We start from the raw sequence: 13,606 nt of genomic DNA, 5'->3' as shown, positions 1-13,606 counted from the left end.
AACCACCTGGATCTGCACGCAGCCATCTCTTAGAATCCTGCACTATAGACTAACAGAACATTTGCGAGCGTGAGCTTTCGTGGGTGAATACCCACTCGCAACGCAGGTAGTGGAAATTTCCAGGCAGGTAGTGTATATGCTAGCAAACCAGCAGAGATAACGAGGTTAGTTCAATCAGGGAGATGAGCCCTGTTAGCAGTAGACGAGTGTGAAAACACGGAGGAGAAACTGGTTCTGTACTGGCAAGCCATTCACAGTCTTTGTTTAGTCCAGAGCTGATGGGTCAATTGCAGATGAACTGAAGCTCAGCAGTTTTCTTGAAGGTCTGGTCCTGAAGTTTTTTTGCTGCAGATGCCACCTTAAGGTCTGCTACAGTGTGGCCAGGAGGTTGAAGTGCTCTCTACAGGTTTTTTGTATATTGCCATTCCTGATATCTGATTGTTCATTTACCTTTTCCGATGCACTGTCCAGTTTGGCCGATGAAACAGAGGTCATTGTCTTGGACAATTGGCGTCATATTAGGCCTAATATGACGCCAATTGTCCAAGACAATGACCTCTGTTTCATCGGCCAAACTGGACAGTCCATCGGAAAAGGTAAATGAACAATCAGATATCAGGAATGGCAATATACAAAAAACCTGTAGCAGAGCACTTCAACCTCCTGGCCACACTGTAGCAGACCTTAAGGTGGCATCTGCAGCAAAAAAACTTCAGGACCAGACCTTCAAGAAAACTGCTGAGCTTCAGTTCATCTGCAATTGACCCATCAGCTCTGGACTAAACAAAGATGTGAATGGCTTGCCAGTACAGAACCAGTTTCTCCTCCGTGTTTTCACACTCGTCTACTGCTAACAGGGCTCATCTCCCTGATTGAACTAACCTCGTTATCTCTGCTGGCTTGCTAGCATATACACTACCTGCCTGGAAATTTCCACTACCTGCGTTGCGAGTGGGTATTCACCCACGAAAGCTCACGCTCGCAAATGTTCTGTTAGTCTATAGTGCAGGATTCTAAGAGATGGCTGCGTGCAGATCCAGGTGGTTGAAACAAACATGCTGTCAATTCTGACCAGGGAGGGGGAATTATATTGTTTCTGCAATAAACTGAATGAAATTGAAGCAAGTATACAAAACTGTCGAGAAATTTAATGGCCAACTTATTCACGTTATGGGTGAGAAATACTGGTGGCCTGATGAAGGGCAGAGCTTATTCTGGAGCCTCAGAATTCCATGGTGGAGGCATTAACCCATTAGTGATGAGTAAGTAGAGCAGCTGTGCAAGAGAAATTGTGTGCGCTACTGTCTGGATGCTTCCATTTTAATGTATACAATGGCAAAGTGCAACAGTGGGTACAACAACATTGGATTAACAACGTAGACACCAGGTCTACAAGAAATTGTGGTAGAAAGGAATTTGTTCACTATGGGGACATTTATATCCTTTATAAACTATGAGAGATTAGCTAAGCAGGACAGCTCCTGACTTGCCGTACATCATAATGCCTGGCAGCATGAAAAATTCTATATTTACCAGTTTCTTCCAGTGACGGTGATGGTTCCCAACCTTAAGCCATGTTATCAGTGAAGTTAACACTATACTGACTAGTTAAAAAGTTTTGTTTAGGTGGATCTTCCTGATTTCAGTCCTTAAATTTCATAGACTATACATCCACATCTTCTCAGCAACAACACTATAATTAGTAATTTGCTTTCTGATTAGAAATCAGGCTAAATATAATGTGCCTTTCTGACATTACTTAAATTTCAATACTTATATTTTCTCTTTGGAACCTCGTTATCTCTAGCTTGCTTGCTAGCATATACATACCTGCCCTGGAAATTTCCACTACCTGCGTCTGACGAAGTGGGTATTCACCCACGAAAGCTCACGCTCCAAAATGTCTGTTAGTCTATAAGGTGCCACAGGATTCTAAAGAGGATGGCTGCCAGTGGCAGATCCAGGTGGTTGAAACAAACATGCTGTCAAATTCCTGATCCAGGAGGAGGAGAAAGATTATATATTGTTTCTGCATAAAAAATGAATGAAATTGAAGCAATATACCAAAACTGTCAGGAGAAATTTAATGGCCAACTTATTCCACCGTTATGGTGAGAAAATCTGGTGGCCTGAATAGAAGGGCAGAGCTTAGTTCTGGAGCCTCAGAATTCCATGGGTGGAGGCATTAACCCATTAGTGATGAGTAAGTAGAGCAGCTGTGCAAGAGAAATTGTGTGCGCTACTGCTCTGGATGCCTTCCATTTTAATGCTATACAATGGCAAAGGTGCAACAGTGGGTACAACAACATTGGATTAACAAAACGTAGGACACCAGGTTCTACAAGAAATTGTGGTAGGAAAGGCATTTGTTCACTATGGGGACATTTATAGTCCGTTTATAAACTATGAGAGATTAGCTAAGCAGGACAGCTCCCTGACTTGCCGTACCATCATAATGCCTGGCAGCATGAAAAACTTATATTTACCATTTTTCTTCCAGTGACAGGTGATGGTTCCCAACCTTAAGCCATGTTATCAGATGAGTTAACACTATACCTGACTAGTTTAAAAAGTTTTGTTTAGTGGATCTATCCTGAATTTCAGTCCTTAAAACTTTCATTAGACTATACAATCCACATCTTCTCAAGCAACAACACTATAAATTAGATAAATTTGCTTTTACTGATTAGACAATCAGGCTAAATAATTAATTGCCTTTCTGACATTACAATTAATTTCAATAACTTATATTCTTCTCTTTGAGCTAACTCCTCCTTAAGAACTAAGGTAAGATATCAGGTCAGGAACCCGAATCAGGGACATGCCTTTATAAGCACAAATTCGTTGTTTGTATGAATACAGGCTGATTTGTCTTAGATTTTTCAAGCCATATTTTAACACTGTAGCATCGTCATCCAAAATCTTCCTTGATTTCCCATGGGATGCAAGCTCATTTAATTCTCAATGTTTCTGTATACAAAACTTTCCCCGTTAAAAGAAATAGCTTAGGACAACTTTAATTTCTTTTTCAACAGCTTCACACTCTTTAACTCTAATTGAAACCAGCCCATTCTTTTCCATCTGCTTCCTGTCACAAATAATAGGCTCGACCCTAACAGGATATGTTTAGGAAAGTTGCCGGTGCCTCAAAGGGAAAGATCATGTCAGTCACAGCATGATGCAGAGATGATTCTGGAAAGCTTTTTTTTTTGCTCCCTCCCCTCACTCAATCTTTCCTTCTTCTCCACTGGCCCATGGAAAATGGTGAAGATCCTCTCTCTCTTGTGAGCTTCATATTTGGTTGGTAAAATCATGCTCAAAAGCAACAGATTTTCTGCCTTGCATTTGTAGTCATATTTCACATGATTACACCAAGAGAATGTTACCATTTTTGATATAATTGATTAGTTTATTCAGAATTAGACACCTCTGTCTTCCTGTCTGAGCTGGTGCTTACTGTGTTTTAACAGCTCTGATAACAGTAGATAGGATTTCTTGACATTGTTTCAGTACCTAATTGATAATCCTGACACTTGTTGCTAAAGGTTTAATGCATATCTTTAAAAATTGCTTTTGGAGCGCTTCAGATAAAATTGTATAATACAGCCTGTTATGTATATCCTGTGCCCTCGCACCTCCCTTACCTTGCATTTACCAGAAGCTGGGAATACTCAGCACCCTCTAAGTATATACACATGATTAAAACTTACTCTTCAGCACAGTGCAGTCTTGAATTTGTATTCTGTGAGCAGGCGAGTTTAGGTTTTTAAGAAAGACAAGTTAAAGATTAAGTGATTGTGAAGTACTTTTTTTTACAATAAAAAAAGACTTCATGTACACAATTCTTTGTATTTAAAAGCGCCAAATGAACGTTTTTCATTTGACTTTTTAAAAAAAATGATTGAGAACACTAGGGTCTTTTCAGTTTTTGCTCTCAAAAGCAAGGGGACATTTAAGTAACCTAGGCACAGGGCTTGACCAACCTTGAAATTGCTATCTGATACGAGCAATTTTTTAAACAATAGCATTAATGTAACAATACAAATCTTAAATAGCCACTCCTAAAAAACTGTCACAGTTGATGTATGACATTTGTAGCCTGGTGCTTGAGAGGCATTCAGCAAAGGGAGCAGACTGAGTAAACCTTTGTTTTCAGGACTATATAGAAGATATCAAGGCGGTTTGTGAAAATAAAGTAAGCAAGCAAGAAAGCCTGTATTGCTTTGTGCTCCCATAAGATAGATACAAAAGGTAAGTGGAGGAAAGAAATCAATGTTTCCTAAATGGAATAAAATGGAGAGTAGAGAAGTGTTAGTCTCAAGGCTCTAATCCAACAAATATTTAAACAATTACTTGGAGTATATTTTAAACTTGTCAAGCAAGATTTTTCCTACCTTCTGCACAGCAACGTGAAACTTTAAGGGTGGGGTTTCTTTATTATTAGTGTTTAAATTTTTTGTTATACCAGGAAACAGCAGAGAAAAAGTTGGGAAAATTCAATCTAGATTTTTTTCATAGCATTTTCTTGGAGATAAGGGAAAAGCCTGTGCCAAATCAGACCAACAAAGGGGGTCAACATAAGCAAGAGTGACTACAACTGTCTTGAATTTATGTACATTAGTTTTCATTCATAATTTTCCATATTCCCTTTGATTACATTCTTTGTAGAGCAAGCATTTAAAAAAATGCCTTGAAATTTATAAACAGAACAGCAATATATAAACAATCAAGTGGTAAAATCATAGACTAAAAAGGTATTTTTTACATTTCAGTAAGACCCTTTTGGGAATTACAACAGAATCTTCTAGATTTACCATTTATCAAACTCCACAAATGAATGGTGGCAACATATATATATATTGCAATTTTATTTCATTCGCTCAAACAAAAAGTTAGCATGTAAGAAATTTAAAATGACAAATATGGTAAAAATAGCAGAGAATGAACTGAAAAAAACTAAAAAGGAAATAAACCTAAATGCATGAAAATTCAACATTCATTAGTGTTTCATCTTCAGTTTTGATTGACACTTGATGCTTGAAAACTTTTTTAAACAATGAACTTGAAATCATGACAACTATCTGAAGAGATTTCAGCACCAGCACTAAGATTTATACATTCAGTTTGTTTGCAACCGACTTGTTAGCCACTTGTGTATAGCACAGATTTATCACAGATCAGATCACAGTGTTGAGGAAAGTAATACCTTCCTGGAATTAGAAAGGATCTCCTAAACTGTACTCAGTTTAAGACTTCCACTTTACAAAAGCACAGAACCATCATAATATGGTTTTTAAAGAACTTAGTTCAACAGTGAGCAAAATAATCTTAGCTTCTGTAGTTCATTTTAATTATGGAAATCTCAGTATGACAGCAAGTGTTTACAGTAAGCCTTAATTCAATCAGATTTTCTGGAAAGGACCAATTCAGCAATATGAAATTATGTAAAGTATGTATGTAGAAACAGCACAAAAAAAAAAGACATCTGCTCTTCTTTCTTTTAAACAGAAATCATGTTAATTTTAGACCAAGGCACAAATGTTTAGTGCATAAACCAGGTTCCCCTTCTCCCCCACAATCTGACAGTTTGTTTATTTCTACTTTGGACCACTTATACCCATTACATTTCTAGTAGGCTACTCTTGAGCTTCCCTAACAAAATCAAACAATTTCTGACAAGAATAAACTTCCTTAATGTTAAAATGTTTGCAAAAACAAAAGTTATCAAAGATGAAAATGCCTCCTTTTATTTCACGCTTTCTGCAATTTGTTTAATGCCTTCACTAACGCATGCAGAAAGATGATCAGTTTTTGAAAAAATTATATATTGATTTAGGTAATATTTCCATTGTAGAACAATTTTACAATTTGAGTCTCTATAGAAACAGGAACATGTTTAAACTGGAGAAAAATTCCTCATTCACACCTTTCAGAAGCAGAAAGTGCTGTTGATTTGCTTTGGTTTCCAGCACTTAGGAATATATGCTATTTAAAGCTTTTGTTCTGTGAATGGAGCTAAGTAAGTTGTAACATGAATAATGCCTCGAAAACCATAGGTATTTTTTTTCTAATCAGCAGATAGCAAAAAAATATGGCACTATTACGGCTCAGAAAAATTCAAGATGCAATGAAAAAGTGCAGATTTGATCCACAATATTTTCCAAAGCATTACGGATCTGTCTTGCAGGATTTTTATTCCACTGAATTTTATTAGTTTAAACTAAGATTTGCATATGAGGTGTTAACAAATTTTTAAACCATGGGAAAGGGGAAAGTATCATCTCCCCTGAAAAGTTCTCATCTAATGCTGCCCCACTACTGTTCTTCTGCTTCCCTTTTTCTGCTGTGACCTAATGCTCTAATGCTTCATTATAGCCCTTGTCCTTGTTTCCTCAGAGAGTCAAAAAGCAGCCTCAGAGAATACAGGAGCAGGTAATTGATAGTACAGGATGCACAACCACAGGTGCATCATTGGTAATAGCTGATGATCAAAATCCAAGTTGATTTAAATTTAAGTTAAGAAATGAAACAAAAATGAGATGGGAGTTTTAGAACCATTACTGAATCGGAAATACAAATAATTCCAGAAATGATACGAAAAGGATTAAGTACCTGGTTCTGTTAACATGGTTACTGATAAAAAGTCACAAAATTTTCCTCATTATTACACATGCATGTAATATGAGGAAAAACAGTACAGAAATTAATAAAAATATTTTAAAACCAAAACTGTCATCTTCCCCTCCTCCCGCCCCAATTTCTTTCCTTGGCATTAATTCAGCCTTAAAAATGAAAAAGGATACTTAATATTTATGACATGCAATGTTTTTTGTTTAATTAAAAAGCTGATTGTGTTGTGTTACCTTACAAAAATGTCCACATGCATAAATGTTAAAAAATAAAAATAAAAAAAAGCCTGAAAATCTACTGTAAATCTACAACATACTAATGACTTATATTTATTTGACCACTGGTTTGTATTATGTAGAAGTCTTAGATTTGGTAAACCATTGTAACGATTTAGGAAGGCATCTACATCTTTAAACTCTGGACTGTTTGCTTTTTTGTTTACAAAATTGCATGAAGGCTAACTAGAGAGGCTTCCAATCATAAAATTCCAAAAACTTGATATGCCATCGCTTTCTAGGTGATATTGCCCTTTAAAGCATACACTTCTAATTGTTTCATATTTTGTGATCTGAACTTACATGTCTGCTCTTTGAAGTTATTAATGGAAATATCAAATATGATAGGAAGACAAACCTGAGATACATTTGCAGTACAACAGTATAGCTTGCTAAATCCTTCATTAATAAAGAAAACCTCTCTGAAAAGCCTTCCCAAGCTTTTCTCCTTTTTTGTGTTAACAATGAATTCTGAAATATGTGCAGTTTTATCTTGACATAAGAACATCTCAATGCACTGTGATCTTGTCTGACAAATGTGGGAATTTCTGCATAATCATTACAGTAACTTTTAAGACTCCTTTCCACCCTGCTGTAAAGGTCAGAAAAAAGCAGCAAACTAGGAAGGAAAAAGCATATCACCAGAGTGATGTGTCTGAAAGTTTTCAGAATGTTGTTTTCCCCTCCTTCCAAGTGTCTGTCTCCATTTTCTTCTAACAGCTCACAAAATGTAGTTGATTTTATACCAAGTGAAAGAGTCACATTGGCTTAGTCCTAGTCTTTCTATGCAGTATTTGACTTGCTCAGTTCTTGCCTGATTGCTGATTAGGGAAGGAAAAAAGCATAAATTAACATTACATATTTAAAAAAAAAATACACTCACCTAGACTGACACGTCTGTCCTTTGAACAAAAAGTGCATCCTATCAGAAGCCATCTTGTTAAAAATGTAGTATACTGGACCTTAAGATTGTTTGACACCATGAAACAGAACTTAATTCTGACCCAGATTACATCTTTTTTCTGGTATAAAATATTCTGATATTTGATACTTCAGTCTGTTTCTCTCTGTCTCTGCCCACACTACTACCTTTTTAATGGCAGGAACCACCACCAGTTCACACGTCAAGAGGAGGATTTGGGTTCTATACTGACTTCTGCCATTTTGGTTAAGTGGTCACAGTATGTAGCATAGATGACAAAGCAAGCAAAAAAAGGGAAGAAAAAAAGAGGTGAGGGAGTTGCTACATTAATGCATACAATTATTCATCCCAGCATTGAAAAATTAGTGTAGGACCATGAGTAATTCCAGGGGCAAGTTAATGATAGAAAGGGAAGGGAGGTGTCATTTGATTCATAAATATCTACACAATCATAATTTCAATGGTGTCACTCTCTGCAGTATGGGGGAGGGGGGGTGAGGAGGTAGTGTCACTGGCCCTTCCACCACTAGTTCCAAGCTCCAGTTCCTCTGTTTTTTGGAAATGTTGATAATACAGTGCTATTGGAAATGGGTTGTGTTGGGTATAATTCAAAAGCCCTTTTCTCCTACAAACACAATGGCACCAAACATTACAAACTTAGGACAAAGACGTAGATACATATTTGAGAAAACGCTTAAAAGTCAACATTTTTTTTAACACATGCAGCCCTCACAAAGTTAAATTGTGGCCTTTGACGGACACTACTGTGTTATCAGTTAATGCTCAGAACACAATACCTGATTAATTTTTTTTATGTTACAGATTACTATAAATGGAAGGAGTGCTTCAAGTTGATTTGCCATCATTTACAAAAAAGAAGTGGTTCAGAGGTATTGATAATCAGCTTTGTTTATTATGCCAAAGGAGTTGTAATGAGGCACTAGTTAAACATCAGCATCCAGCCAGAAATTACTGGAAGCCATCTGTAAATAGTATGCACACAGTTGCATAACATACATTACATCATATAATTAATTACAATCCCTAAGTAATTTATTATAAAATCCTTGTTTTTACTTTGGTCTTGATCATTTTTAGGGACCGAGGAGATAAAAAATAAAAACCAGCAGCTAAATCTGTGGAGAATATCATCGCAGAAGACTGGTTAAACACACAATGCTTGGCAGCACTTTACATGCTATAAGAAGTAAACCCACATCATAGAATCATAGAAGATTAGGGTTGGAAGAGACCTCAGGTGGTCATCGAATCTAACCCCATATCTTTACAGTGATACGTGAAAAGGGCTTCTTTATTGATAGCACTGGCATTCCTGAGACCCCAGATATTTTGCATAATGGCAGTGCTGTGAACCAAATTCTTAAAGGGAAAAAGTTGTGATGTGCTATAAAAGAACACACCCAAGCACTTGTTGCCCTTAAAAAATGCTACCTACATGTCTTGTTTGGAAGCCATAAAGAAGAGTTTGAAGTAATTTCCCAAAGGGTACAGGACTTATGAGACCTGTTCCATGCATCTAGTGTGCATTCTACTCTCAGTGACCTAATGTGCATAAAGGAGAGCTTCAATATCGCAGAATGGATCAAGCAATTTGAAGAAGATGAATCAGCGACAAAGCCAACTTTTGGGATAGTGCGGTGATACATTAAGATGGTTGAGTCTTTGCTGCTCTTTATTTGATCTGTCTGGACTGCTAATTGGAATTTGCACCTCACAGCACTAGAAGACTTAGTTAAATGCTTTTCTCCTTTAGATTTAACCACCGATTCGGTGATGATTGCCTGGTATCTCACTGAAATAAGAGGTGTAGAAAAGTCTGACCCTGATATACGAAAGGAATTTCAAAGAGGAAATTGGGTTGTTTAAAGGTTGCTAGTTCCCTTCTGTTCAGTTTGTTCAGACAATGGCCTATCACATGAAAAAGAACAATGAAAGTCATTGGGGGAGTTGGTGGGCATAATACAGCACCCACATGCTCTTGTTTTTCAGGTATGCAGAAGAATCATTAAAAATATTACCAGAGAGAAGAGACTCAGTAGTATTGTGCCTGTTCAAATCAAAATAATTGACTACACAAACATCTTCAATGTCACAGTGAAACTACTGTGTCATACTCACACAAACAAGCTAACCGCACACCTTGCAGGAAAAACACTCCAGCATCCATAGAATTACTCAAAGAATTTTGTGGTCACATAGTGTAATGAAGCTGCTGCCTTGCATTGTTCTGTGAGTTTCTTCGTAGTTCCCATGAGAAGGCTGATGCTACAATTATTTTGCATGCCATCAATGCCACAGAAACAGGTGCTCCGGAGCTCTGGATTTTTGCACAAGACATAGGTGTAGTGCTCTCTGTGAGACCCTACCCAAGATTTCTGCAAGATTGTTTTAGTACTTGCTGCTGGGGAACAGACTCGCCATATATCCCTCAGCAATATGTTCCTACCACTTCAACCACCAAAAGCCACCGCGCTGCCAGGTTTCCATGCCCTTTCAGGATGTAACGCTACTGCAAGGTTAGCTGGAAAGACCAAATGCCTTATTGGAAGGCTGCACCTGAAACAATCCTTCAGCTAGTATATAAAGGCCAGATGCTAACTGCCCTGCAGATAACTGGCCAGAAGCCTGCCTTCCATGGAGATGTATGAGTGCGCCACGGACAAAGATCAATGTGACAATGTGTGTAGCTGTTGTGCCCCTGATGGAGACAACACCAACAGTGACTTTGATGAATAAATGTTTTCAGTCCTATATGTCAAGGCTAACTTTCCTAGGATTAGCCAAGATCATTGTCATTTTTATGTAAGCAATGCAACCCTGTGCTAAAATATAATTAAAAAGATAATTTTTTTTAACAGTTTCTCAAGTATATAGCTACGTATTTATTCCAGATTTGTCACGTTTTGTACCACTGTGTTAGTGGAAAAAGGGGTTTTGAATGATACTCAACTCAATACATTGTCATTGGGAATGGATTATCAAAACTTCCACCAATCAGAGGGCCTGGACCTGGGAGCTGAGGTAGGGGAGTGCGTCTCCCCTACTACGATGCAGAGGGCGACACTACTGAAATTATGGGTATGTCTAAAACTAGGGGATTATTCCGATTTTACAGAAACCATTTTTTTAGAACAGATTGTATAAAGTCGAGTGCACGTGGTCACACTAAGCACATTAATTCGGTGGTGTGCATCCATATACCAAGGCTAGCGTCGATTTCCGGAGCGCTGCACTGTGAGTAGCTATCCCATAGTTCCCGCAGTCTCCTCCGCCCATTGCAATTCTGGGTTGAGATCCGAATGCATGATGGGGCCAAAACGGTGTCGCGGGTGATTCTGGGTAAATGTCGTCACTCAATCCTTCCTCCGTGAAAGCAAAGGCAGACTATCATTTTGTGCCCTTTTTCCCTGGATTGCCCTGGCAGACACCATAGTACAGCAACCATGGAGCCTGTTTAGCCTTTTGTCACTGTCACCGTATGTGTACTGGATGATGCTGACAGACGCGGTACTGCAGTGCTACACAGCAGCATTCATTCGCCTTTGCAAGATAGCAGAGATGGTTACCAGCCTTATATCACCATCTGCAATTGGAAACTGGCAATGACAGTTATCAATCCTTTTGTACCGTCTGCTGCTGTCATGGGTGCTCCTGGCTGGTCTCACTGAGGTCGGCTGGAGCGCATGGACAAAAATGGGAATGACTCCCCAGGTCATTCCCTTCTTTATGTTTTGTCTAAAAATAGAGTCAGTCTTGCCTCGAATATGGGGCAAGTCTACTAGAGAACCAGAGAGCACAGCCGCTCCAGGTCAGAGCCCCAGATATCCTGCAGAAATGATGAGCTGCATGCCATTCTGGAGGGTGCCCCTGCAACAATCCCACCTGTTGCTTCCCTCCTCCCACACCCTTCCTGGGCTACTGTGGCAGTATCCCCCCATTGTGTGATGAAGTAATAAAGAATGAAGGAATAAGAAACACTGACTTTTTAGTGAGATAAAATGAGGAGGAGGCAGCCTCCTGCTGCTGTGATAGTCCAGGCAGTACAGAATCTTCATTAGACATGAAAGGGATGGAGTGAGGAGCTCAGCCCCCAGTTGCTATGATGAGGATGGTTTTCAATCCTTCTGCACTGTCTGCCGGGAATGACCAGGAGTCATTCCCATTTTTGCCCAGGCGCCCCCGGCTGACGTCACTGAGGCCAGCCAGGAGCACTCATGGGATGATGAGAACGGTTTCCAAGCCTTTTGTACCATCTATCATCAGGGAAGGAAGGGGAGGGGATGCTGCTGTTCAGTGCCGCAGCACCGCATCTACCAGCAGCATGCAGTAGACATACGCTGACACTGAAAAAAGGTGAGAAACAATTTGCTTCCCTTTTCTTTCACGGGAGGTGGGACGGGGATAAATTGACGACATATACCCTGAACCAGCCGGGACAATGCTTTTGACCCTTCAGGCATTGGGAGCTCAGCCAAGAATGCAAATACTTTTCGGAGACCGCAGGGACTGTGGGATAGCTGGACTCCTCAGTCCCCCCTCCCTCCTTCCCTCCCTGAGCGCCCATTTGATTCTTTGGCTTTCCGTTACGCTTGTCACGCAGCACTGTATTGAGTCCCTGCTGTGGCCTCTGTCTGGAGATTTTTTCAAAAGTTTTGGCATTTAGACTTCTTGAACGGAGCTCTGATAAGAACAGATTTGTCTCCCCATAAAGTGACCAGATCCAGTATCTCCTGTACAGTCCATGCTGATCAGCGCTCCATGCTGAGCAAACAGGACATGAAATTAAAAAGTTTGCGGGGCTTTTCCTGTCTACCTGACCAGTGCATCCAACTCCAGATTGCTGTCCAGAGCGGTAACAATGGCACTGTGGGATAGCTCCTGGAGGCCAATACCGTCGAATTGCAGCCACATTAACCCTAATCCGAAATGGCAATACCAATTTGAGCGCTACTCCCCTTGTCAGGGAGGAATACAGATATCGATATTAAGAGCTCTTTATATTGATATAAAGGGCTTCATTGTGTGGACGGGTGCAGGGTTAATTCAGTTTAACGCTGCTAAATTCAGTATAAACGCGTAGTGTAGACCAGGCCTTAGACTGTAGTTTTTTATAAGTCAAATGATACCTCCTTTAAGTTTCTATCACTAACTTGTCCACAGAATGAGATTTTCTTAAATTATGCTTCCAGACTACATACTATTTTCTATATAATGTGAAAGTAGGCAACAACCACTCTGCTCAGGACTGATTGCCTAGCGTCCAGTGATGAATTAAACATACACAGATGCTGCTTAGTTTAAACTAAGCAACATTCAGGAACTACAAGCCAGTCACTGACTGACTTGGACAGAAAAGGATTAATTTACTCCTCTTCTGTCCAGGTCAGTCAGCTATTAGCTCCTCCTATGCGGACACTGCTCCATTAACCTCCTAGTGCCTGCCTCCCCAGGTCTCTGAGTGGTCCCTCTCCTGTCTGGCTTCCCTATTCCAGCACCTGGATAATGGCAGCCAAGCTCAGGCTGGTCATCTGGTTCAGTTACAGATGCAACAGCTAGCCCCATGACAGCCAGGAGGAGCAACAGTGCTAGCTACCCCATTGCCCATTAAGGTTTAACCTTACCACCCCTCCATCATGACAGGGGCGCAGTGGGACTGAATTTAAATAAGCAGCTTTGTGACCTGGTGAACAGGGTAACAGAACCACTCAGGTTGTCTCTCCGTTATAACCCCCTGAACTGGGTCCTAGGTACATGCCTA

At 39.6% G+C, this 13,606-nt stretch overlaps 1 protein-coding gene across 11 annotated transcripts in view; it reads right to left on the bottom strand.

Moving 5' to 3' along the window:
- Nucleotides 1-4,834: 4,834 nt before the first annotated feature.
- Nucleotides 4,835-13,606, bottom strand: part of ENAH (ENAH actin regulator) — a 190,071-nt gene continuing 181,299 nt past the window's right edge. For all 11 annotated transcript variants that reach the window (XM_032778759.2, XM_075064300.1, XM_032778760.2 and 8 more), the window contains one exon: nucleotides 4,835-7,726. In XM_032778759.2, the coding sequence (XP_032634650.1) occupies nucleotides 7,689-7,726 (38 nt within the window). In that variant the 3' untranslated portion in view covers nucleotides 4,835-7,688. The remainder of the gene's footprint in view (nucleotides 7,727-13,606) is intronic.

The sequence above is a fragment of the Chelonoidis abingdonii genome, chromosome 3 (assembly GCF_003597395.2).
Source record: "Chelonoidis abingdonii isolate Lonesome George chromosome 3, CheloAbing_2.0, whole genome shotgun sequence".
Classification (NCBI taxonomy): domain Eukaryota; kingdom Metazoa; phylum Chordata; order Testudines; family Testudinidae; genus Chelonoidis; species Chelonoidis abingdonii.
Note: the sequence above shows the minus strand (reverse complement) of the source record. Positions and strands in the feature narration are given on the sequence as shown.